At 37.6% G+C, this 26,520-nt stretch overlaps 1 protein-coding gene across 1 annotated transcript in view; it reads left to right on the plus strand.

Annotated features, from left to right (window-relative positions):
* The window catches only part of Suz12 (SUZ12 polycomb repressive complex 2 subunit), a gene marked incomplete at its 3' end in the record, with an annotated part of 39,711 nt that extends 13,197 nt beyond the window's left edge, over positions 1-26,514 (plus strand). Inside the window, exons 5-16 of the mRNA XM_031351622.1 lie at positions 5,604-5,653; positions 8,272-8,357; positions 11,705-11,936; positions 13,695-13,788; positions 16,928-17,033; positions 19,237-19,414; positions 21,404-21,495; positions 21,663-21,806; positions 22,348-22,505; positions 23,769-23,967; positions 24,390-24,469; positions 26,454-26,514. Of these exons, the coding sequence (XP_031207482.1) occupies positions 5,604-5,653; positions 8,272-8,357; positions 11,705-11,936; positions 13,695-13,788; positions 16,928-17,033; positions 19,237-19,414; positions 21,404-21,495; positions 21,663-21,806; positions 22,348-22,505; positions 23,769-23,967; positions 24,390-24,469; positions 26,454-26,514 (1,480 nt within the window). The remainder of the gene's footprint in view (positions 1-5,603; positions 5,654-8,271; positions 8,358-11,704; positions 11,937-13,694; positions 13,789-16,927; positions 17,034-19,236; positions 19,415-21,403; positions 21,496-21,662; positions 21,807-22,347; positions 22,506-23,768; positions 23,968-24,389; positions 24,470-26,453) is intronic.
* Between the last annotated feature and the right edge of the window lie 6 nt (positions 26,515-26,520).

Below are 26,520 nucleotides of genomic sequence, written 5' to 3' on the forward strand. Positions count from 1 at the left end.
CAGACGAACCAGAAGAGGGCGTCTGATCTCATTAGAGATGGTTGTGAGCTACCATATGGTTGCTGGGATTTGAACTCAGGACCCTCAGAAGAGCAGTCAGTGCTCTTTCCTGCTGAGCCATTTCACCAGCCCCGAAGTAGAACTTTTATTAGATGGGTTTTGTAGTTGGGATATTTTTCGTTGGGAATTAAACCCAGGGCCTTGTGCTTGCTAAGCAAGTTCTCTAACTTCAGAGACATCCCTAGTCGTAAAGTGCCTTTTATCATTGTTTTTCTATTTAAACCTAAGCTATAGAATCATCTGACTTCCTTTTGTAAACAGTTATTTTGGTAAGCATCTTTTTCTACAATAGCAAAGTCTGAGTCAGGCAGTGGTGGCGCACGCTTTTACTCCCAGTACTTAGGAGGCAGAGGCAGGAGGCTGTCTGAATTCCAGAACAGCTAGATCTGTGACACAGAGAAATGATGTCTCCAAAAACCAAAATGAAACAAAACAGTGTCTATATACGGAGCCAGAAAAGTGTGGTATGGGATATTTATGGAGGGAAAGTCATGGCCATCTAATAAATGACGGGAAGGAAAAGTACAGGGAAATCATGAATGTGTACAAGAAAAGCAGTCCTTGTTTGAGTTTTTGAATATGGGAATGTAATGACCAAGTCTTCCCTGGAGAAATAAGCTGGAATATGAAACAAATACAGGAATAAAATGGTGAGGGACACTGACCATGTAAGTGGTTCTAAACAGGGAACATGATGTAAACAGCTTTTGAGACCAAGGTGCCTGGAGAAGGGAGAACAGCAAGAGTGGCATGAGAAGCCTCAAAAAGCTGCCTCAGATCTGATGTAAAGACGAGGTCTTGTCAGGTGAAGGGAAGCAGAGGCAGGAGGATCTCTGAATAAGGGCAGCCTGGTCTACAGTGAGTTTCAGGATAGACAGTTACTCTGTGAGTTTTTTTTATTTGTTTTTTTTTTTTGTTTTGTTTTGTTTTGTTTTGTTTTTCGAAACAGGGCGTTTCTGGATCGCCCTGGCTGTCCTGGAACTCACTCTGTAGCCCAGGCTGGCCTCCAACTCAGAAATCCACCTGCCTCTGTGTCCCAAGTGCTGGGATTAAAGGTGTGTGCCACTACCGCCCAGCAGTAAGATCCTTTCTTGAAAAATACTCAGTCTTTTAGTCAATAGATACATGATGTAGTCTTTATCTTGGCAAAGCTATTAAGTTCTTTGTATACACTTATCTTTGTAGTTCTGGGGGTGGGACCTAGAACCTTGTACTTGCTAGACAGTTGCTATTGAACTACAGAACTAACAATTATTTTAAACAGGACTTTTGGCATTAGTAACTTTTCAATGCCTTTCTATTTTTGTAGATAATGTTCATCCTCCTTCAGTTGAATGTGTATATTTCTCCAATGTCTGTCCTTTTCTCCAATGTCTGTCCCCTTTTTTTTTTTTTCCCCGAGACAGGGTTTCTCTGTGTAGCCCTAGCTGTCCTGGAACTCACTCTGTTGACCAGGCTGGCCTCGGACTCAGAAATCTGCATGCCTTTGCCTCCACTACCACCCGGCTCTTTTTATTATTTTTAAAGTATAATTTATATGTAATCATTCACTCTTTTGTATGTTGCTCTGCATTTTGTCAAACCCAGACATGACATGATAAAGAACTCTTAAAATACTCTTGCCACTTTTACTGTGAACTTTTCCTTACTCCAAGTTTTGGGTTTGTTTATTTTAATTTCTCATTTTCTCCTTCCCCCAGCTCCTTCAAGGTCCTCTCATACATCCACTTGATTTCATGTTTTTCCTTGATCTCCAGTGGTGTGTGGCTTTAATCCCATCACTATTAGAGGGACAGTTTGGTCTACACAGTGAGTTCCAGGCCAGCCATAGCTACACGATGAGATTCTGACTCACGAAAGAAAACCATGGAATCTATTTTGGGTTTGCCAATTATATCTGAGCATGTAGCCTGCCAGCAAGTGTGATTTATATACCCAGTGTCGCTCTTTTGAAGAAAACTCTTTTCCTTCTAGCAACCATGCATTGCTGATAGCTTCTTTGTTAAGGAGTAGTAGGGCTTTGTGCTCAGTTCCTCTTCTTCATACTTAATTTTGCCTGATTTGTACTTGTTCTGGTCTTATACACATCCTCACAGTCTCTTAAGCTCAGATGTGTATCAGTTCTCTTGTGTCTGGTAAAGGCTGTTTCCTTGAAGTCATTTATTACTTTTTCTTTTTTTCTTTTCTTTTCTTTTTTTTGTTTTGTTTTGTTTTGTTTTGTTTTTCGAGATAGGGTTTCTCTGTATAGCCCTGCTGTCCTGGAACTCACTCTATAGACCAGGCTGGCCTTAAACTCAGAAATCCGCCTGCCTCTGCCTCCCAAGCTGGGATTAAAGATGTGCGCCACCACCACCCGGCTACTACTTTTTCTTAAAATCTTTGTTTCCTCTTGTGCTTAGACCACTGATCCTTGAGGTTTAACCTGTGTTTATGAAAGTGTTTGCAACACATGAATCATTTTCTGCTTTTGTTTTTGTTTTTTGTTTTTTTAAAGATTTATTTATTTTCTACTTATGTGAGTACACTGCAGCTGTCTTCAGACACACCAGAAGAGGGCATTGGACCCCATTACAGACGGTTGTGAATCACCATGTGGTTGCTGGGAATTGGCCTCTGGAAGAGCAGTCAGTTCTCTTAACCACAGAGCCATCTCTCTAGCCCCCGTCTGCTTTTGTTTTTTAAGATATCTCTATGTAATTTAGGTTGGCTTTGAATTTGTGAACTTCCTATCTCAGTCTCCAGAGTGCTTTGATTGCCTTTGCCTTTGTTCTTTTTTTCTCCCTTCTTTAAATCACCATTTATAATTTATGTATTATCTTTTTTTTTTTTTTTTTTGGCTTTTTGAGACAGGTTTTCTCTGTGTAGCATTGGCTGTCCTGGAACTTACTCTGTAGACCAGGCTGGCCTGGAACTCAGAAGTCCACCTGCCTCTGCCTCCCAAGTGCTGGAATTTAAAGGTGTGCACCACCACCGCCCGGCTACTTATCTATTTTTTTAATGATGGGTGTTTTTCTGGCTTGTTTGTCTGTACTCCATTTGCAGAAGAGGAGAGTCTTGGAGTCCCTGGAACTGAAATTACTGATGGTTGAGAGCCACCTTGTGTGTGCTGGGAATTGAACCCAGATCATCTGGAAGAGTAGCAAGTGTTCTTAACTGTTGTACTATCTCACAGGAACCAGTTGCTTAGTTGGCTGGCTGGCTGGCTGGCTGGCTGGCTGGCTGGTTGATTTTAAGTATCCCCGCACTTACAAGAAAGAGGCAGGCAGATCTGAGTTCTAGACTTGGTCTAGAGCTAGGGGTTCCCAGACAAAGTTAAGGTTTCATGTAGCCAAATTAGCCTTGAACTTACTAAGTAGTTGAGGTTACCTTTAAATTTGGTATGTAGCTGGTAATGGCATTCAGTCCTCCTGCTTCCTCCTTGAGTATTGTAATTGCAGGCATACACCATCAGACCAGACTTGTTTCATGAATCCCAATCCCACGTATGACCATTTTGTTGCTACTTATGGTTGTTGCTCTTAAGTTTTCCTTCATGTTTTATGGCACTTCCATAGTCTTGTCTTTTCCCATAGTTTTGTCTTTTTTTTTTTTTTAATGATTTGTTTATTTCATGTAGGTGAATACACTATAGCTGTTTCAGACACACCAGAAGAGGGCAATGGATCCGCATTACAGATAGTTGTGAGCCACCATGTGGTTGCTGGGAATTGAACTCAGGACCTCAGGAAGAGCAGGCAGTGCTTTTAACCACTGAGCCATCTCTCCAGCCCTAGTTTTGTCTTTTACTGATACAGTTTTTGTTTGGTTAGTTTTTGTTGTTTTCAAGGCTCCTGCTATTTTAGAATTCCCTCTGTAAACCTGAACTCCTCTTATATTGTTAGCATTGTTCTTGAAATGCCATCTCAGCACCCCTACCCTATAGTGTTCTAGAAGATAAATTTCATGTCATATTCTACTAAGGAAAAAGTTATCCTTGTATCTGTTACTGAAAACAAACTCAATTCACTTAACCTCTACTTTCTTTAAAAATAAAAAAAGGGGGTCCTAGGAAGATTTTCCAGATTAGCCTCTTCTTTGTTATGTTCTCATTTCCAGTCATTATTTGGGTAACACTTTGTTGCCTGTCTCACTGTCCTTCTGAAACACCCACTTCCATACATATACCCAGAATGTCCTCATCATTTAAGAAAACCATATGTACTGGATTATAGCTTTTGCATATCTGTTAACCAAAATAACCAAGATAGGAAGAAGACATATATTTGGTTCATGGTTTCAGAAGTGTCAGTCCATTAGGGTGGTAAACACATAGTGGTAGTTAAACTCCATATTGTGTCGGCTAGGAAATAGAGACATGGCATATAGGAGACCTGTCCCAATAATGGCTTCATAAATCTGAATCTGTTCATTAGTTCCCAGTCTTCATTAGCTCCTCTAGAACTGCCATCCTAGCCTCATCCATGAGTGTGCTTTCCTAACCTTAGGAGGATTCCTAAGTCATTCATAGTCTTTCCTTTATTGAGCTCTGCTTTGTTTACTTCAGTTCTCTGTTAAAATACCCTGTTGTTCTCTGCTATCTTTTCGCTTTAGACTATAATGCTGGTTCTCCATTACCATAGAAACTGCAGCAAATGTTTGTTCTCTTTTGCTGTTTACAAGCACTACAAAAGCTTGTTGATGTTTCTGTTTATATTATCCCACTCTGATAGTTTTTTTTTTTTTTTAAGAATTTATTTTATGTATATGAGTATACTGTAGCTGTCTTTAGACATTCCAGAAGAGGGCATCTGATTCCATTACACATGGTTATGAGCCACCATGTGATTGCTGGAAATTGAACACAGGACCACTGGAAGAGCAGTCAGTGTTCTTTACCATTGAGCAATCTCTCCAGCCCCTAATAGTTTTTCTATATTAGCAAACTTATATGTGAAAATGGCATGGTAAAATAGTAAATTATACGTCTATAGTAATTTTGGGACTGCATAATCTTTTAGGAAGAATAACTTTCCATTACTTTAATGTATTTGAAAGTTTGGGGAGGTAGAAAACTTGCCTAACATGTCCTAGCACCATGAGAAAAAATATTTAATACTTCTTACATTGATTTAACTTCTATTTGCAACTTTTTTTTTCCCTTCAAGACAGGGTTTCTCTGTATAGCCCTGGCTGTCCTGGAACTCACTTTGTAGACCAGGCTGGCCTAGAACTCAGAAATACCTATGCCTCCCAAATGCAGGGATTAAAGGTGTGTGCCACCATCGTCAGACAACTTTTTCTTTTGTGACATGGAATGATAAGAAACCTTCTACTTTATAACAAAGATAATAAAGCACTGTGATTATGGATATTTGTATATTTTAGTAGAAGTAGGCTTACTATTTTGGTTGCTACACTTAAGAGGAGAAGCACATTGGGTTCTCAAGCCATGGTAGTTAAGATAAAATCAGACATTTATAAGTTACTTTTCTTCTCTGGGTATTTTAAGGTCTGTGCTACATTTATTACAGAATTTTAAATGATAACTTTTTTGTTTTATTTAGCTTGTCTGCACATTTGCAACTTACATTTACCGGTTTCTTCCACAAAAATGGTAAGTGTTAAAATGGAAAAGATTGATTCTGAGTTCTTTGTGTTCTTTTTAAACTTTTTTTTTTTTTTTTTTTTTTTTTTTTTTAAATAAGAGTCATTTGTTGGAGTTTCTTGTTTTTAAAGTAAGAGTCATTTGTTGGAGTTTCTTGTTTTTTTGTTTGTGGTGGATTTTAAAGGGAGTGTCCCTTTCAGACAAAGCAACAGTGTTACCACTGAGCTGTGTGCATATCCTGATGATGCTTTTCCATCTTAACTTTAAAAACATAATGATGAAAAATTTTAAATTGTTACCTCAGAAGTTCCAGAGGCTGAGTATCTTGGTTTGACCAAGTCGTGTTGAGTGGGTGGCTGTGTCATCAGCGTTGCTTTGGAATTGTTTTAAGTTTAATAGTAAACAGCTGAAATAACCACTACTACGGGGATATTATCATAATTTCAGTGATTACTGAGAAAATATATAGTATTTTATATTAGTTTTAGTAAAAGGTAACAGCATGTTTAGAACTTGAGGTTTTGCCGGGCGGTGGTGGTGCACGCCTTTAATCCCAGCACTTGGGAGGGCGAGGCAGGCCTCCCCCCCCCCCCCCCCCCCCCCCAAAAAAAAAAAAGAACTAGAGGTTTTTGGTTTTTGGTTTTTTTTTTTGGTTTTGGTTTTTCGAGACAGGGTTTCTCTGTATAGCCCTGGCTGTTCTGGAACTCACTCTGTAGACCAGGCTGGCCTCAAACTCAGAAATCCACTTACCTCTGCCTCCCAAGTGCTGGGATTAAAGGCGTGTGCCACCACCACCCGGCTGACACACTCCTTTCTCAATAATTAGTGAACAGAAAAGAAACGAACAAGAATAGTCCAGGGCTATAGAGATGGCTCAGCGGTTTAAATGCACTTGCCACTAAGTCTGAAGACCAGAGGTTGATCTGTGGGACCCACATGGTAGAAAGAGAGATCCAACTCCTACAAGGCGTGCGCCACCAAGGGCCGGCCTAGAACTTGAGTTTTTAAAAAAATAAAAAAATGGAAAAGGGTCAGGCATGGTGTGGTACATGCAGGTAGGAGGGAGAGACAGGCAGATCTGTTTGAGTTCAAAGCCAGTTTGGTCTACATAGGTCTAGGCTAGCCATGACCTCATAGGGAGACCCTGACTCAAAACAAAAACAACCCGAAAATTGAATGTGGAGTCTTTGAGATGGCTCAGCAGATAAACTTGCTGGTCACCTGAGTTTGATCTCTAAAACTCAGATGTTATAAAACAGACTCCTAAATAAGTTGTCCTTTACCTCTGTATTCACATGTGCCTATGAACAAACACACACAAATTCAAATAATAAATGAATGCAAAAAGAATGGATGGTGCCTGTCTCCTCGTCCATGTTAAGTTCCTGTATCCTCTTACACAGTGAAATAACATTTTTATCAAAACTAAGCTTCCCCCCCAAAAAAATCCCCCCCAAAAAACCAAAAAACTAAGCTTTCCTGGGAATTTCAGTAAGAAACAAAAGTTTAAAGAGGTGAGAGTAAAGAGTAGTGGTCCGACTGTCTTTTGTATGTAGCCCTACAACAATAGATAAGGGAGCTAATAAAGTAATGTGAAAAGGGCTTGATACATGAGTCATGGTTTTTATATTACAAACTAAATATCATTAATCTTGTTTTTTTGTTTGTTTTGTTTTGTTTTGTTTTTTGGTTTTTCGAGACAGGGTTTCTCTGTAGCCCCGGCTGTCCTGGAACTCACTCTGTAGACCAGGCTGGCCTCCAACTCAGAAATCCGCCTGCCTCTGACGCCCAAGTGCTGGGATCAAAGGCGTGTGCCACTACCGCCAGGCTGGAAGAGCAGTCTTAGCTGCTGAGTTATATCTCTAGTCCTTCAGCCAAAATTTAACTTGTATGGATTTATTAGCTCTGTTTCTAGGGGCTTGTTAAAAACATATATATATTTGGCAGGGCCCTTTTAATGTAGACTCTTATACTCAAAACTACAATTTCTAAGTAAGCATAAGCATTGCCAAGTAAATAATAGCTTAAGTGAGTTATCTCTTATGCTCTCTTTCTGAAACAAGGCCTTATTATATATAGACCAGGCTGGCCTGAAACTCTTTTAAGAGATCTGCCTTCCTCTACTTCCCAAGTGCTGGGAATAAAGTTGTGTGCCAGCACGTATCACTAAGTAAATTTTGTACTTACCAATGGATTTTAGGACAAGGAAAGAACATAAACTTTTTAGTGTAATTCTCCAATCAAGCCTCCTGCTAAGAAGCTTTGCCAGCTTTTGTCCGTTTCGAAGAAAAGATTTTCTGTTCTATCATAAAAATAAATGCTACGTTTTTAGATTAGACATCAGTAAATAGATTTACTGTAAATTATGATAATTGAGCTGTCTTACTCAGATTGAGAGAGCAATCTATAGGAAGATGTCAGATATTTGTCTTATGAAAGTTGATTTATTTTTAAAAAGAATGGAGCTCCAAGTCTGGAGCTGAATTGGGAGGGTATGTTTTCCTTTTAGGGAGCCTTTTTTGAGAGATTCTTTAATGTAGGAAAAAAAATTTTCTTTGTTATATATGCATTTAAAAAAAATTTAAGACATTGATAATTGACATAGATAAATTGATTTTTCTATTTAGATAAGCCATCACAAAACTCAGAAAATGAACAAAATTCTGTTACCTTGGAAGTCCTGCTTGTGAAAGTTTGCCACAAAAAAAGAAAGGTAAAGTATAAAATACTAGTAGATATAATAGAATAATCTTTAATTGAACATGTTTCTGCATATCTACTACATTTATTTAACATTTTTAAATCCTTAGAAATAAGAACTATGTTGAGGCTGCACATGGTGACATATGCTTTTAGTCCTGGCAGTTGGGAAGCAGAGGCAAGCCAAGTCCTCATAGTGAGTTTGAATTCTACCAGAGCTACATAGTGAGACCATTGTCTTAGGGAAGGATAGGGAGAGAATTACTTTGGTAGCTGACTTCCATTCAGTATTTTAGGTTATAGCTACTAGGACGTTAGTGCGGACGTACTGTTTATTTATTCCTTCCTTCCTTCATTCTGGTCTTAAGCCTAGCCTTTAATGGCTGAACCATTTCTCCAGCCCTAAAGGATTACTTCTTTTATTGTACAGAGGAATAACTTTTACTGTCAACATTATCATCCGTTAATTTATTAATGCATTGTTTCCGATTTTATCCAAAAGTCAGTTCATCATAGAAACAGTTTTCATAATGCTAAGTTTCCTGACCAACCCACTAAAATCTCCAGGTTGTACTCTAATAAACTTAAGTCCTTGAGTCTCTGTTTTATTAAAGGCAACAAAAGTAACAAGGCTACAATAGGAATATGTATTTCTTACTTTTTTTTTAAGGGACATTTACCCCATTACTATTCCAGCTACTTTCTTCTTCTAAAATTATTTTAGCCGGGCAGTGGTAGGTAGCACATGTCTTTAATCCCAGCACTTGGGAGGCAGAGGCAGGCAGATTTCTGAGTTCTAGGCCAACCTGGTCTACAGAGTGAGTTCCAGGACAGTTAGGGCTATATATTTTATGTATATGAGTGCATTGTCTCTGTCTTCAGACATACCAGAAGAGGACATCAGATCTCATGGTTGTGAGCCACCATGTGGTTGCTGGGAATTGAACTCAGGACCTCTGAAAGAGCCATCTCTCCAGCCCCAAGTGTTTCTTTCCATAGAGGATGGTGTATGTGTGTGTGTCCCCAGTAAGCACACGAAAGTGATTTGTGTTTTTGTTGTTGTTGTTGTTACTGTGTTTTAATTGGATTGTACCTATGTATCATTACACCTGAAGCAGGAGTTGTACTGTATAGAGCTCCTGCTGCTGATGCTCTCCCAGATGTTTTTAAAGTGATGAGGGGCTTGAAAAAGTACCTGAGACCCAGAAGACCGGGTTGGATGATAGGAGGCTCTTATGTAACATAACAACATAGTTACTCCTCTTAAACCCCATAAAATTTATGACCATAGTAAGGTGAAAATTTAAAAATACATTATTTATGAGGAAAAACCTATAGTTACGACTATCTTTCAGAAAAACTACCAACTAAACATCTTTGAAGAACATACATACCCAACTGTTCATTTTAGTCATTTGTTAAATTTGGGAATGGTTGAGACTTAGATTTCTCATGTAGAGTAGAATTTCTTTTTTTATTCTTTTATTATTAATCATTGTATATATTATGCTTGTCAGTATATCTGTGCACCATGTGTGTGTCTTATGCCTAAAGAGACTAGAGGATAGCATCTATTTTTTTTTTTTTTTTTTTTTTTTTTTTTTTTAGTTTAGATTTATTTATTTTATGTATATGAGTACACTATAGCTGTTTTTAGATACACAACAGAAGAGGCCATCAGATTCCATTATAGATGGTTGTGAGCCACCATGTGGTTGCTGGGAATTGTACTTTGGGCCTTTGGAAGACCAGTCAGTGTTTTTAACACCTGAGCCATCTCTCTAGCCCCTTCCTTCTAATTTTCTAAAACTTGTGAGCCACCATGTAGGTGCACAGAGTCAAACATGGGTACTCTGAAAGAGCAGCCAGTGCTGTTTTCTTCTGAGCCACCTTTCCAGTCTCCATTTTATTTCGTTAAAAGTTATTACTAAATCGGTGTGTAGGCATATGTCTGTGTTCTCATCACAAGGAAGTTAGGAGCACCACAGCTTTGAGGCCAACACCTTTTTAAAATAAAGTTACCACATAAGATGCACTGTTTTTTTTTTTTTTGTTTTTGTTTTTGATTTTGTTTTTGTTTTTTTTCTGCTTTACTCCCACATTACTACTTATGCAGGAGTGCATTTTTTCAGGTGATTGCTGTCTCTTCTATTAATGGAACATATATAGATACAGATTTACTGTTTGTAATGGTATTTATATGTATTTTCCTTTTCTGATGGTACCATTTATTATTCAAAACAGAAAATTAAGGGAAATTTAAGCGTGTCTTCTCATTTCTGTTTTTCAGTGGATACTTTTTGGTTTTAGTTTGTTTGCTTGTTTTGTTTTGTTTTTGTTTTTCAAGACAGGGTTTCTAAGTGTAGCCTTGGGTGTCCTGGAACTCACTATATATACTTTGTACGCCTCAAACACATAGATCCGCTGCCTCTTGAGTGCTGGGAATAAGGGCAGCCAACATCACTGTTCGCTTTTCCTTTTTCTTTTTTAGTGCTTGGGATTGAACCCAGGGACTCTGCTCTGTTGCCCCTTAACTGTTTCTTTTTTCTTTTTTCTTGTATTTCTAGTTGTTTTGTTTCATATTTTAGGTTTTATTTTAAGTTTTACTCATTTATTTTGAGGAAAAGTGCTGGTCCAACTCACTATACAGTCCAAGATGAACTTGTACTTCTGATCCTCCACCTGTACTGTACTATTGCTTGTTTAGACAGTGCTTGGAGTTGAGCACAGCACTGATGGTCTTGGACACACAGGGGAAATCTCCCAACTATATTACCTGCCTAGTCTTGTTTTATTTACTCTTTTCTCTTGGTAGTAGTTCAACCCAAAGATTTATACTTTGAGGCAGTATAGGCAGGTACTTTAACCACTGTTTGGTATTTTTGAGGTCTCATATCTCCATTCCAGCCCATTTATTCCATGTTGGTAATATAAAACTTGGAAGTAGTCAGGCGATGGTGGTGCATGCCTTTAATCCCAGCACTTGGGAGGCAGAGGCAGGTGGATTTCTGAGTTCAAGGCCAGCCTGATCTACAAAGTGAGTTCTGGCTAGCCCATACAGAGAAACACCATGTCGAAAAACCAAAAAAAGAAAAAAACTTAGAAGTACATTCAGCTCAATAGTGAAAAAAGTGTATCATCATTTTCATTATATTGTGCTAATCTTCAATTGCTTTTATATTGGGAACCTTAACTGTTCAGTTTTAATTTTTGCTTCCTAATTTTCAGTAGTATGTTATTTTAACATTCCATTTTGTACTCCTAGCTTATATTGTGTTTCTTATAGCTGTGATTTTAAGTTTTAAGTATAATTTATTGTTGTTGATATATAAATATAATTTATGAATCTTTACTTTGCAGGATGTAAGTTGTCCAATAAGACAAGTTCCTACTGGTAAAAAGCAGGTGCCTTTGAATCCTGACCTCAATCAAACAAAACCAGGAAATTTCCCATGCCTGGCAGTTTCCAGTAATGAATTTGAACCTAGTAACAGCCATATGGTGAAGTCTTACTCCTTACTGTTTAGAGTAACTCGTCCAGGAAGAAGAGAATTTAATGGAATGATTAATGGAGAAACCAATGAAAATATTGGTAATTTTATTTCTGTAATTTCACTAGGTCTTATTATTGGAGATTAAAGCGGTCATTGAAAATGTATGAATTAGTATTTCTTCATCATATTTAGGTTTTCCCTTTTTAAAAAAAACAAACAAACAAACAAAAACTTGGCTTTCTGCTAGGCGTGGTAGTTTGTTCCTTTAATCCAGATCTTAGAATGCTGAGTCAATAGAACATGAGTTTGAGGCTAGCATAGGCTACATAATGTAACAAGACATTGTCCCAACGATAAAGTAAACCAAATAAGAATAAAATAAATTAAAACAACTCACCAAACCTTGTTTCTTTCCAAAGTTGAAAAGACGTTACTGGAAATTGACCTTTATCCTTCTTTAGGTTAGGTGTCTAGTTACTACTTAGGTTTACTGAGCTTTTTCCCTTTTTGCCTACCTACTTCCTCTTCTCTCTGCATCGCTCTTTATCTTCTTTCTGTCTTGATATGGTCTCACATGGCTTAGGCTGGTCTCAAACTGGACTCATTATCCTGTAAGTTCAGCTTTCAAACTGCTGGGACTATTGGTGCATGCCAATGTACTATCTTGAACATGAGCAGTATAATACATATTACATATTGATCCCTGTACCCATTTCTTTATTTTTCCAGCAGATCTGAATTCATCCTTGAGGTAATCATTCCATTGATTATATAGGTCCTGCCATTACAAAGATAATTAAATAAGTAGTGCTATTCTCATAAGATTTACAACTCACTTTAGGATTGAGATAAGGATTAAAAACTGCATTGAAATGACCAGTTTTATAATAGAGGTATATGTGAGGTATTGTTTGAAACTTACTAGGAGATAGAGAGAGAGCTTTGGTTTAGAAACTTGTTAGTCATATAGAGGGCCCAGGCCCAGGTTTGGTTTCCATCAACCATGTGGGTTGATTGTTATTTGTAACTCCACCTCTAAAGGATCTGATGCAAGCTCTAAAGGGCACTGTATGTGTGTAGTACATAAACATAAATGCAGGTAAAAACACTCCTACATGCAATATAAAAACAAAACTCTCTTAAAAGTTTTTGTTTTAAGGTGGGTAGTGATGGTGCACGCCTTTAATCCCAGCACTTGGGAGTCAGGCAGGCAGATTTCTGAGTTTGAGGCCAGCCTGGTCTACAGAGTGGGTTCCAGGACAGCCAGGGCGGGTTACACAGAGAAGCCCTGTCTGGAAAGTTTTTGTTTTATCATGGAACTCTTGAGTAGTGATGAGGAACCCACCTAGCATGAGTCATTCTAAACAAATTAGCATTCATGAAAGTAAATCCTGATAGTAATGTTAGGAAGGGCAGACCCAGCTGAGGTAGTTGTAAGGCCTATAGTCCCAGCGCCTGGTCCACCAAGTCATAGAGATTCGAGTTGAAGGAAATAAAGGGTGGACATAACACATGTTAAAAGTCTAAAGGTGAAGCAAGAGCACCTCTATAATAAAACTTTATTGTAAATTAGGGCAGTGCTGGCATATGCCTTTAATTCCAGCACTCAGGAGGCAGAGACCAGTGGAACTCTTTTGAGTTCACGCCCATAGAGTCTATAGAGTGAGTTGCAGAACAGCCAAGACTACATAGAGAAACACTTTCAAAAATAAAACAGCAAATTATTGCAATTTGTACTAACTGTGAGTAATTGGGATTTTTTGTTGTTGTTGTTTGGTTTTTTGTTTTTTTGTTTGTTTGTTTGTTTTTTTGTTTGTTTGTTTTGGTTGCTCTTTGTTTTGAATTTTTTAATTCAGATGTCAGTGAAGAACTTCCAGCCAGAAGAAAACGAAATCGTGAAGATGGGGAAAAGACGTTTGTTGCACAAATGACGGTGTTTGACAAAAACAGGTAATATTGCTGGACAAATAAGGCTTCAATACTGTTCTGCAAATGTTTTTATTCTGAAGGAAAATGATGCTGATATCAATTATTTGATTTCTTCTAATCAATTTAAAAACAAATATGCAAATACTGAATATTTTTCTATGGTAGAGAGCAGAGAACTATGAGTGTCTCAGTTATTTATTCGAGAAGTATTTTCTGAGTATGTATCCTTTGACAAACACTTCTGAACTGAGAGGAAGCACTAAATCCCTGTCTTTGTGCTTTGTAGAAAACTCTAAATGATGTGAAGAAATACTAGCGAGTAAGTGGTTATTGTTTATATTAGAGGTAGTGTTTGAGCAGAGGACTAAGTGAAATGGGTTCTAGACAAATCTTAGGGTAGCAACCAAAGCTAAGAAAGTCAGTTTTCCACCGGGCGGGTGGAAACTGGGGTTTGGTCCCTAATAGGATGATTAGGAGTGGCTTAAAAACACAGCAATAAAGCAGTGGTGGGGATAGCATTTGAAATATAAATAAAGCTGGGCGGTGGTGGCGCACGCCTTTAATTCCAGCACTTGGGAGGCAGAGGCAGGCGGATTTCTGAGTTCGAGGCCAGCCTGGTCTACAGAGTGAGTACCAGGACAGCCAGGGCTATACAGAGAAACCCTGTCTTGAAAAAACCAAAAAAAAAAAAAAAAAAAAAAAAAAAAAAAAAAAAAAAAAAAAAAGAAATATAAATAAAGAAAATGTTCAATAAGAAAAAAAAGTCAGCTGGGCGGTGGTGGCACACGCCTTTAATCCCAGCACTTGGGAGGCAGAGGCAGGCAGATATTCTGAGTTCAAGGCCAGCCTGGTCTACAGAATGAATTCCAGGACAACCAGGGCTATACAGAGAAACCATGTCTTGAAAAAACAAAAAACAAAAAAAAAAAGTTTGAAAAATCTCCTTTTTCGAATTCATATGAGAGTTTCTATTTGAGGAGTTGTGGTAGTGCTTTTAGTAAAGAAATATTTATGAATCGTATCTTAAGGTTGGATGTATCAAATTTTTTCTTGTAATCTCACATTGGGGTCTTCTGAGAGAATAATCCAAATTTTAAACCATGTAGAGAGAGTTTGAAATACTGAACAAAAGTTAACACCTAAGACTTTGAGAGAACAAAGGCAACCATAACCACAGTGAAACTATGATACACAGAGATTATAGCATATGCCTTTAATCCCAAAAGAATTAATGAGGGAATTACTTTGAAATCATATGTTGAAAATTTTTTTCTTTTAAGATTTATTATATATATATATGATTTATTATGTATATAAGATTTATTTTATATATATATATATATATATATATATATATATATATATATATATATGAGTACGCTGTTGCTGTCTTCAGATACATCAGAAGAAGGCTTCTGATTCCATTACAGATGGTTGTGAGTTACCATGTGGTTTCTGGGAACTGAACTCAGGACATCTGGTAGAGCAGTCAGTGCTCTTAAGCGCTGAGCCATCTCTAGCCCACTGTGAAAGTTTCTCTGTTATAAAACTATTGTATAATTCTTAAAGACTGTGGCCTAAGGAAAGTGAAATAGTTCAAGTTAGATGCTAGTCTGTGCTTCCTAAAATACCCTGTCTCAAAATAGTAATATTAGCAAAAAGTCTCCATAGTCCAATAGAACAACAAACAAATGGTATAATATATTTTAAAGAGAATATGTCCGTGGTTCTTAATAACAAGACAAGACATCTGAAGTAAAGGTGCATTGAGGTTTTATTTTTGTCACTTGTGAGATTGACAAAGTAAAAAAGTTAATAGAGCACTGTTCATAAGGCTGAGGGGAAAGGCAGCCTAACACTTAGAGGTAGGAGAATGGTTTAGATGTAACTGTCAAGAGAACAGCGATAATGTAGAATATCATGTAGCCATGTAACAGCATGAAGGAGACATCTTTTAAATTTGATAGTACACGATTGTATTTCCCATTAAAGTGACATGTGTTGCGAAGTCCAAAGTTAACTATTAAAGAAATTCAATTAACTCTTGTTACACCTAAATTCAAGTAGAGTGTGGAGACAAGAAGAACAAAAACCCTTAACTCTCAACAGTTGTTTGATACTAAGAATCAGGTTTTAGTGATTGGATTTATTTGGTATGTTTGGCTATTGGTATTGTTCTTAAGGCTGGATACTTAATATTTCTGTCTTGCATTCCCTTTCTGAAAACAGCAGCTCCTCCATACAAGATTGTGGGAAGTTAAAGTAGCTGTATTCACTCCAATCATACAATACATGAACATGTCAACACATTTTAAAACTATGCTATATATCTTTCTTAATTGTTTGACTCATTATTTACTGAGCACCTGTATGTGCCAGGTTCCCTTAGGTATCGTTAGTTCATAGGTTTTTCTATTACATCATTATTTTACTGAGCAAACATGAAAATAACGGTTGGAGTTGAAACACTGACATGCATACTTTGTAATCGTTCCCTGTAGGGAGAATTGTAGCAGTACTTTTGTCCTGGTTTCAAAAGCATGAAATCTGCACAGCTGGTTTATACTTAATGCATAAAATTAACTCGGTTTTGAGATAGGCATATGTCTGTGTAGCTACAGTAATACAAATTTTTTTTGTTTTGCTTTGTTTGTTTTTTTATTGAAACCCTGGCTGGCCTCAGAAATCCGCCTGCCTCTGCCTCCCAAGCGCTGGGATTAAAGGCGTGGCCACCACTGGCACAGCAGTAATACAGATTTCTAGTTATTATATAGACTTTGTTGGTATAAACAGAGTCTTAGTCCCAGAACGCTAGTTAAGAATGCTAGTGCACACATTTAATCCCAGCACTCAGGCAGTAGAATTCCATTGAATGTACGTAGTAGAGAGAACCGAAAAGTTTATGAACATAAATATAAACATTCCACAACTTCTGGAAAAAATGTTGGCATATGAATGCATTTCTGGGTATGCATTACTCAAACACTGCCTGTTTAACATTTTTCTTTTTGCTAATATTGCTTTTGTCAGATCTAGATTGTAGATAATTTGAAATCTTGCTATGTATATAAGCTAGTATACCAATTTAATGCTTTTTCGAGTGTAGACTTTGTAATACACAGGTTACTTTATAAAGTGTATGTGTGTGTTTTTCTACCAGACGTCTACAGCTTTTAGATGGGGAATATGAAGTGGCCATGCAGGAAATGGAAGAATGTCCAATAAGTAAGAAAAGAGCAACGTGGGAGACTATTCTTGATGGGAAGGTATGGAAGAGTTAGAGATTGAACACACTATGGTTGTCAAACTTTGATTGTTTTCTTTCTCAAGTGGGAGTTGTATTTAAAATAAAGTCTTTGTTTTTTCACATTAAATTATTTATTTGTGAGATAAGATGTTACTATATATAAAGCTCTGGCTTTCCTGGAATTCTGTAAACTTTGCTGGCTTCAAAGACACAAAGATCCCTCTCCCTTCCAAATGCCAGGATTAAAGGCATGTACCACCTAATTCAACACTAAATCTGCACAGCATGGTTGGCTTAGGTCATCAGGTTTGATGTAGAGTATCTTTTCCCACTAAACCATATTTCGGCTTAGAGTCCCTTTGGATTTAGTACTTAGAAAAATGCAAGCAAAATGGCCTAGTCAGAAAATGTAATATAGGACATGGTGTCTGAGTCACATCTCTGCTGGTTGCTAACTTTGTTGCTTTTGTTGGGTTAACTCATTTGCCTTTTTTCTTAAAATGAGGGCTAGAATTATAAAGAAAGAGAATGAAATCTTTTTTTGGGGGGGGGGGTTCCAAGACAGGGTTTCTCTGGGTAGCCCTGGCTGTCCTGGAACTCACTCTGTAGACCAGGCTGGCCTCGAACTCAGAAATCCACCTGCCTCTGCCTCCCAAGTGCTGGGATTAAAGGTGTGCGCCTCCACTGACTGGCGAGAATGAAATCTTATTTAGAAATATATGTTAATAGCATATTTAGAAAGATGTTTTGTGGGAACCTCTAATATCAGAAGAGTTTCAGGATCAAACTTGGCCTGTTACTCTCTATATAGCACGTGGTTTACACTGAGGCATCTCAACATCAACCAGTGTTAGATAATGAAGAAGAAGGAGAAGGAGAACCAATACCTAAAAAGATAGCCTTTAAGAAAGATGATAGGGGTGTGGTTTTTTGAGACAGGTTTCCCTGGAGACCAGGCAGGCCTCAAACTCAGATTTATCTAACTCTGCCACTTAAATGCTATGATTAAAGCTGATTCTTAACTTTATTACTTTAGTGATTATTACATATAACCTACATTTTCTTAAAATTACTGAAAGTGGGTTATTGGGAATTAATTTTAAATATGATTTTTTTTTTCCCCTCGAAATAAGGTTTCTTTGTATAACCTTAGCTGTCTTGGAACTCACTATGTAGACCAGGCTGTCCTCAAACTCAGAAATCCACCTGCCTCTGCCTCCCTAGTACTGGGATTAAATGCGTGCTCCACCACCACCCAGCTCTTTATTTTTGAGAAATTAAAATTGAGGGAGATTTTTCTTGAAAATTTGTTTTCTGCCTTTTGAGAAATCTGAGCCTAGTTTTAGTTCTTAGGAATCTTAGAGGAAAAAAACCTGAAAGTTTGACTGTTTTGTATCAGTTTTCACATAGTAATAATTCAGCTTTTGTTGTAAGCAATTGACATTTCATAATGCCTAAACTTTCCATTTCTCTAGTGATGATGTATTCTATACATTATTTGGCTATTCTTGTTGGTGTTAAGACTTTAAAAATTAAATGTATTTGAGTGGAGAGATGACCTAGTGTTTTAAGAGTGTGTACTGTTCTTCTAGAGGATCTGATCAGTTCCCAGCACCAATATTGGGTTCAAGAATCAACTCCAGAGTATCTCATGCCCTCCTATGATATTTGGTTTTTTGACTCCTAGGCACTGCACTGAAGAACATATCTTAGCTGTGCTCGTGTTCATATACATAATTTAAAAATTAAATTTGGTAAAATATTCATTTAAATAAATCTTCATTAGCATATCATGAGTATCTTTTTTAAAAGATGATTTATTTGCTGGGCGGTGAGGGCACATGCCTTTAATCCCAGCACTTGGGAAGCAGAGGCAGGTGGATTTCTGAGTTTAAGGCCAGCCTGGTCTACAAAGTGGGTTCCAGGACAGCCAAGGATACACAGAGAAAAACCCTGTCTGGAAAAAACAAAAAAATTTATTTATTTATTTATTTATTATATATGAATACACTGTAGCTGTCTTCAGACACACCAGAAGAGGGCATCAGATCTCATTATGGATGGTTGTGAGCCACCATGTAGTAGTTACTAGGAATTGAACTCAGGACCTTTGGAAGACCAGTCAGTGCTATTAACCATCTTTTGAGCCTGAGTATCTTCACTTCATTTCTGCAATATCTTTTACGTAATCATAACTCTTACCTATTTTATATATTATATAGAGACTGCCCCCATTTGAAACATTTTCTCAGGGACCTACATTGCAATTTACACTTCGATGGACGGGAGAAACCAATGATAAGTCTACAGCTCCTGTTGCCAAGCCCCTTGCCACTAGAAATTCGGAGAGCCTTCATCAGGAAAATAAGCCTGGTTCTGTTAAACCTGCACAAACTATTGGTAAGAATGCTGTTGCTATCTAAGTAATGGTTTTAATGTTTTAGGCTTAGAGTAACTCAATTGTGGTTTTGTTGTTTTTAATTATTCAGGAAATACTGTTTGTGTTATCTAGTAGCCATATTATTACCTGTGGTAAGTTAAGAGGTTGCCTGTATTAAATGTAACGTTCTCTAGAACCTTTATGACAGTGTTTCTGGGAATTTAAGTTTGTCTTTAACATTTCAGCAGTATGATATGTAGTATTTACTCCCTTCCGGTGTCTCTTTAATTATCCTTGTGTCAATTTAGAACACATTTTTACCAATAATTTGCCAAAGATAAGAAAGTAATTGGTTTTTTATCTCTCAGAAGAGGGAAGATTTCTCTTTGATCTATGGTCATGTGCATCTGTTACATGCCTCAAATGATTAGTTGTGTCCTGCAGTAGATCCCTTTAATCTCATCAGGAAGAGAAAGCAGGTTCAAGGCTTCATAGAGCTGATGCTGAGATTGTGTCTGCTTTCTACACAAGCCTGACAACCTGAATTGATTCCCAAATACCACATGGTAGAAAAATAATGACTCCTGAAAGTTGTCCTCTGGCCTCTGACCTCCACATATATCTTCCCTGATACCTGGTACTTAGGAATCTAGGGTAGGGGGTTGGGGGAGAGCCTGAGATTCTGGCTGTTATATGTCAGTTTTTTACATGTAGCAGTAGTTCAGCTTTTCCTTTTAAGTAGTTGCCACTTCTTAACACTTCATTTAAAAAGTGTTAAAACTTGTACCCAAAGACCGGGTGGTGGTGGCACACGCCTTTAATCCCAGCACTTGGGAGGTAGAGGCAGGCGGACCAGGCCAACCAGGTCTACAGAGTTCCGGGACAGGCAGGGCTATACAGAGAAACCCTGTCTCGAAAAACAAAAACAAAAAAAGTAAATAAAATGTAAAAAGTAAGAAAGACCCGAGTCATGGGAAACATTCAGTAAGCAATTCATGCTTTGGGCACTTCTCAAAGTCTTTTTTTTTTTTTTTTTTTAAAAGTTACTTATTTCGTCTATGAGTACAAATGCTATCTTCAGATACACCAGAAGAGGGCATTAGATCAGTGCTCTTAACCACCCAGCCATCTCTCCAGCTCCTCAAAGTATTCTTAAGCTAATGAAATGGGTAAAAGAATTACAGGGAAACTAGGAAACAGAGCTTTGTGACAGAGTATATGTGTGATCATTTGGTTTTGTCCCATAGTAAGTAATAAGGTCATTTAAATATTTGACATTAAGTCTGAATAAATATACTAAAATCTTGAAAGATGACTATTTGGGCGACTGGGGTGATTTTAAAATAGTTTTTACTTTTTTGTTTGTTTTCTTTGTTGTTGTTGTTTCGAAACAGGGTTTCTCTGTGTAGCCCAGGCTGTCCTGGAACTCACTCTGTAGACCAGACTGGCCTTTAACTCAGCAGTCTACCTGTGTCTGCCTCCCAAGTGCTGGGATTAAAAGCATGGCCACCACTACCTGGCAGTTTTCACTTTCTATAATAACCAGTCAAAACCAGTCAGGCCTAGATTTGAACCTCAGTGACAGAGTTAATACCTATGCCCTTAAAAAAGTAGTGTTTGTGGTAGCGGGCTAGAGAGATGGCTCAGTGGTTAAGAGGGCAGATGGGTTCTTGTGGGTGAGCCATCTCACTAGTCCCTGCCTAGTTTTTACTTTTTAGGGAAAAAAAAAATGCAAAGTCCTCCAAGGGTGGTGTGTCATATATTTTTTAATTCAAGCTCATGGGAGTCAGAGGCAGGTGGTTACAGCAGGTCAAGCCCATCCTGGTCTATAGAGGGAGTTCCAAGACAGTACAGAGAAACCCTATGTGTTGCATAGTCCTCAATGTAGACCTTCCATTATCTGTTGAAGTGAACAAATATACTGCAATTATATATCTTTGTTTAATAATTTTGGCAAGATACTTTATAGAAAGGAGTCTTTCATCAATTAAGCAGGTGTATATTTTCAGCTGTTAAGGAGACACTGAATACAGAGCTGCAAACAAGAAAAGAAAAGGATACTTCAAATGAAAGTCGCCAGAAGTTAAGAATATTTTATCAGGTAAATACAACTGATTGGGCTAACAAAGTAATTGGTCTAATAAATGTATCATGAGAGTTTTATGTAGTATCTGAATATTTTTCAATGGTTTACTATTTTAGAGGTGCTAAGAAAACGGGTCTTAGAAATGTGTAAGTTGTGAGCTTGACACTTTCTGTTTTTTATAGTTCCTTTATAACAATAATACAAGACAACAGACAGAAGCCAGAGATGATCTGCACTGTCCGTGGTGCACTCTCAACTGCCGTAAGCTGTATAGCTTACTCAAACATCTAAAACTATGCCACAGCAGATTTATCTTCAATTATGTAGTAAGTAGGTTTTCATTTTGTTTACCAATAGTACATGTCACACATAACAACCTTAGATAAAGGGCACTTTGCCTGTAAATAGTAAAGTTCTGCCCAGGTTACAGTGGGTAATTGAGTACATGGTATTTATTTTGAATAATAATATTTGCACTTATATTCACTGAATATATTTAAGGAGAATTTTAAGTATCCAGTCCAATAAATGAGCCCATTAGCATTTTAATTCACTTTTTGCTGGGGCTTTGTTTTATTCATTTGCTAGGCTGCCTTGTTTTCCTGTCTTCCTTCCAGGAATTAGGATTGATTGTGGAGCCACAGGGTGTGGCCCGCGGGTTTGGGGGGTGTTCCTTTTAAGTCTTCAGGTATCCTTTTCCATCATCTGATGATAATACTTGGTTTATTTTAGTTTTTACAACATTAAAAATCCATAACTATTTTAAATAAAAGGAAAAATTGATGTTTCATATAGGATTATTAATATCTTCTTTTTCTAAACACCCTATTTTATTTATTGTTTTGTTTTGTTTTGTTTTCTTTACAGTATCATCCAAAAGGTGCTAGGATAGATGTTTCTATCAATGAGTGTTATGATGGCTCCTATGCAGGAAATCCTCAGGATATACATCGCCAACCTGGATTTGCTTTTAGTCGAAATGGACCAGTAAAGAGAACACCTATCACACACATTCTTGTGTGCAGGTAGGCAGAAAGCTTATACTCTGCCTTTTTTATAGATTTGTGGGCTTGGGGGAGGGAGAGAGGAGAGAAGAGAGAGGTGAGTTTGTTCAAGTTGGTTCTCTCATTCTACGATGTGGGTCCTATGGATTGAATTCAGGCATTCAGCCTTGGTGTTAAAATAAAAGGGGGTATCCGAGAAAGAATATTTTGGTACAACCTTCATTTCAGTATTGGTTGGTGATGTAGTATACTTTTTAGTTTTTCTATGTAACACCCCTGTCTATCCTGGAACTCCCTTTGTAGACCAGGCAGGCCTGGAACTCAGAAAAGATTCACCTGCTTTTTCTTCCTAAGTGCTAGGATTAAAGATGTCTGTCTCCTTGCCTGGGTGACTTTTTGTTTGTTTGTTTGTGTTTTGTTTTTTTGTTTTGTTTTCTTTTTTGAGACAGGGTTTCTCGGTGTAACTCTGGCTGTCCTAGAACTATCTACAAGAAAAGGTGCTCTTAATCACTGAGATATCCCTCTGGTGCTTCCTTTTGCCTCCATGCTAAAATTATAAGTGTGCAAGACCATATTTGGCTCACTCAATTATCATTATTATTTATTTATCATTTGGATGTTGAAATACACATGCTGTATTGTTCATGTGGAGACAGGGTTTTCTCTGTGTAGTTCTGGCTGTCCTGGAACTCACTCTGTAGATCAGGCTGGACTCAGAGATCCACAGGCCTCTGCCTCCCAAGTGCTGGGATTAAAGGGGTGTGCCACCACTGCCCAGCAGTTTTTTCTTTTTGTTTGTTTTAAGTTTATTTTTCATACCCTGAAACACATTGTTTTTTGGTTTTTCGAGACAAGGCTTCTCTGTGTAGACCAGGCTGGCCTCGAACTCAGAGATCCACCGGCCTCTGCCTCCCAAGTGCTGGAATTAAAGGCGTGTGCCACCACTTGCCCGGCCCATGGTTTCTCTTGTTTGTTTGTTTGTTTGTTTGTTCCTTTGAAAGAGGGTTTCTCTGTGTAGCCCTAGCTGTCCTGGAACTCACAGAAACCCATTGTTTTTGAAACTTTAATAAGTAGAACTGGGGCTACAGCTCAGGCTTTGATATCTGGTTCTTGAATCGTCAGGGAGGGTGGTTATATGTTGTGTCCATTTTGCATTATATATTGAAAAAAAGTAGTATAAAAGTGTGCTGCTTCAAGTATTATGGTTTTTGTTTTACAAAATATCTCGCGTTCAATGTCATATGGGTGTACACTTTGTTTTGTTTGATCTTTTGATCTCATTAGGCCAAAACGAACAAAAGCAAGCATGTCGGAGTTTCTGGAATCTGAAGATGGAGAAGTAGAACAGCAAAGAACATACAGTAGTGGCCACAATCGTCTCTATTTCCACAGTGACACCTGCTTACCTCTTCGGCCACAAGAAATGGAAGTAGATAGTGAAGATGAGAAAGATCCAGAATGGCTGAGAGAAAAAACCATTACTGTAAATACCTTTTATTTTCCTCCTCCTCAGCTGGGCTCATATGACTGTCATTGACAAAGTTATTTAAGGAAGGAAAAGTTTACTTTCCTGTGTTAGTTTCTATTGGATACTTTCATTTTTGTTCTTTATTTTGTATTTTTTCCTTAAGTAAAGTTTGATTTTATTAAATGGTACCAGATGTGGTGGCACATGCCTTTGGTCTCTGTATCCTGGAGGCAGGTGAATTTCTGAATTTGAAGACAGCCTGGTTTACAGAGGACAGCCAGGGCTATGTTGAGAGACCCTGTCTAAAGAGAAAAAAAGGAAAAGGAAAGCTACATCTTTGCTATTTTTTGTTCCAAAATATTTTTGCTTTTACAGCGTATTTTTCTTAAAAATATTACTACTGTTATAAATGTAATAGATTTTTTTTTCTCTTTCAGCAAATTGAAGAATTTTCTGATGTGAATGAAGGAGAGAAAGAAGTAATGAAACTGTGGAATCTCCATGTCATGAAGCATGGGTAGAGTGTTTCTGTTCCATTACTTCGTTCTTTTTGCTGCTTCTCATTCTATGAGTCTGTGCAGTTTTTTGTTTTTTGTTTTTGTTTTTTTGTTTTGTTTTTATTTTTGTTTTTTGTTAGTTTATGTGTGTGGGTGTTTTGCTTGCATGTTATATCTGTGTGCTTTCTGTGTGCCTAGTGGCTCCAGAGAACACTTGTAAGCCGCCTCATGGGTGCCAGGAATTGAACCCAGGGTATCTACAAGAAAAAGTGCTCTTAATCACTGAGATATCCCTCTGGTGCTTCCTTTTGCCTCCATGCTAAAATTATAAGTGTACAAGACCATATTTCGCTCACTCAATTATCATTATTTATTTATTTGGATGTTGAAATACACATGCTGTATTGTTCATTTGGAGATCTTTGGGAATCAGTTTTCTCCTGTTGTAGGTTCAAAGAGAATGGCACACATGCCTTTCCACTGAGCTTCTTGTTTCCCCTATCTTTTTGAAAAGGCAAGAAGATTGCTTTGTTTGTTTGTTTGTTTGTTTGTTTGTTTGGAGATGGGATCTTTTTTTTTTTTTAAGATTTATTTATTTATTTAGTATATGTAAGTACATTGTAGCTGTCTTCAGACACCCAAGAAGAGGACGTTAGATCTTGTTAACCAACCACATGGTTGCTGGGAATTAAACTCAGGATCTTTGGAAGAGCAGTCAGTGTTCTTACCCATTGAGCCATCTCTCCAGCCTCCAAGACGGGATCTTTTAACATTGTCCTGGCTGTCCTGGTTCTCACTTTGTAAATCAGGCAACCCTCAAACTCACAAAGATTTGCCTGTCTCAGCTTCCTGAGTACTAGGATTAAAGATATGTACCATATAACATCATTTTTTATATGGTGCCTTGCAAAGATTTAAGGGAATGTGGTAATGATCAGAGAATTACCTGCCAGAATCTTATTTAAACTTATTTTGGATGAGTATTCTAAATATTATCCTAATCCAAAAGTATATTAAATGTATGAATTAGCCAATGGTGGTTACAGAATGGACTCCATTCTGTTTTAAAGGGCCTGGAGATTATCTAAAGTATTTATATATATTGAGTTTGTTTTGTTTTAATTTGTGTGGGGTGTGTGTGTGTGTGTGTGTGTTTTGACTCTAGAAGCCAGAAGATTATATTCCTAGAGCTGGAATTACCTGAGTTTGTAATTCTCCCCACTTGTGCTGGGAACCAAACTCGGGTCCTCTGTAGGAGCAAGAAATGCAACAAACTTAGTCATCTCTTTTTCCCCATGCCATCATTCTTTCTTTTTCTTTGTATTGCCAGTGAATACAAAGATAGGTGATGTGCTTAAAAGTTATGAAGGTCACGTGCTGTGTGCTAGCCATACCATCCTGATTGCCTCAGATGAAGCTCTGAAACCTAAAGAAACATAAAAAGGAGTTAACCATCTCCACAAAGATGTCCTGGTGCACACATGCACATACACAATACTAAAACTAAATTTTACAAAGGAAATGATGGAAGAGTGATGAAATGATTCAGTGGTTAAGAGCAAAGCATCCAGGTTCAGTTCCCATCACTCAGTGGTTCATACCTGTCTGTCATTCCAGGCACACATGTGGTATGCTGACGCATGTGCAGGCAAAAAATTCATACACGTATATACTAAAATTCATATACATTCATAGGGATTGAATTAAATGTTTGCCTCCTCCCCCCTTGATATGCCCATTTAAATGTTTTAAGTAGATTGCTTACCTAGAATGTATAGAGAAGCATCCCTCACCTCCCAGAAGTCACGGTTGTAGTCAATTTCCTGGTCTAAATCTGTAAGTATGACAGCTATCAAGGTTTATTTATTGAGGCTCCTATCATGTCTTACTAGTAGTAACTTTGTATTAAGTAATTTGCTTGGACTTGGTTGTCATGTTACACATTGCTTATCTCTTGTTTTCCCAGAGAATTTGTATCATTAATGCTTTGTTTTTCTTGAATAGATTTATTGCTGACAATCAAATGAATCATGCCTGTATGCTGTTTGTAGAAAATTATGGACAGAAAATA

This window comes from Mastomys coucha, unplaced genomic scaffold (assembly GCF_008632895.1).
Source record: "Mastomys coucha isolate ucsf_1 unplaced genomic scaffold, UCSF_Mcou_1 pScaffold5, whole genome shotgun sequence".
Taxonomy (NCBI): domain Eukaryota; kingdom Metazoa; phylum Chordata; class Mammalia; order Rodentia; family Muridae; genus Mastomys; species Mastomys coucha.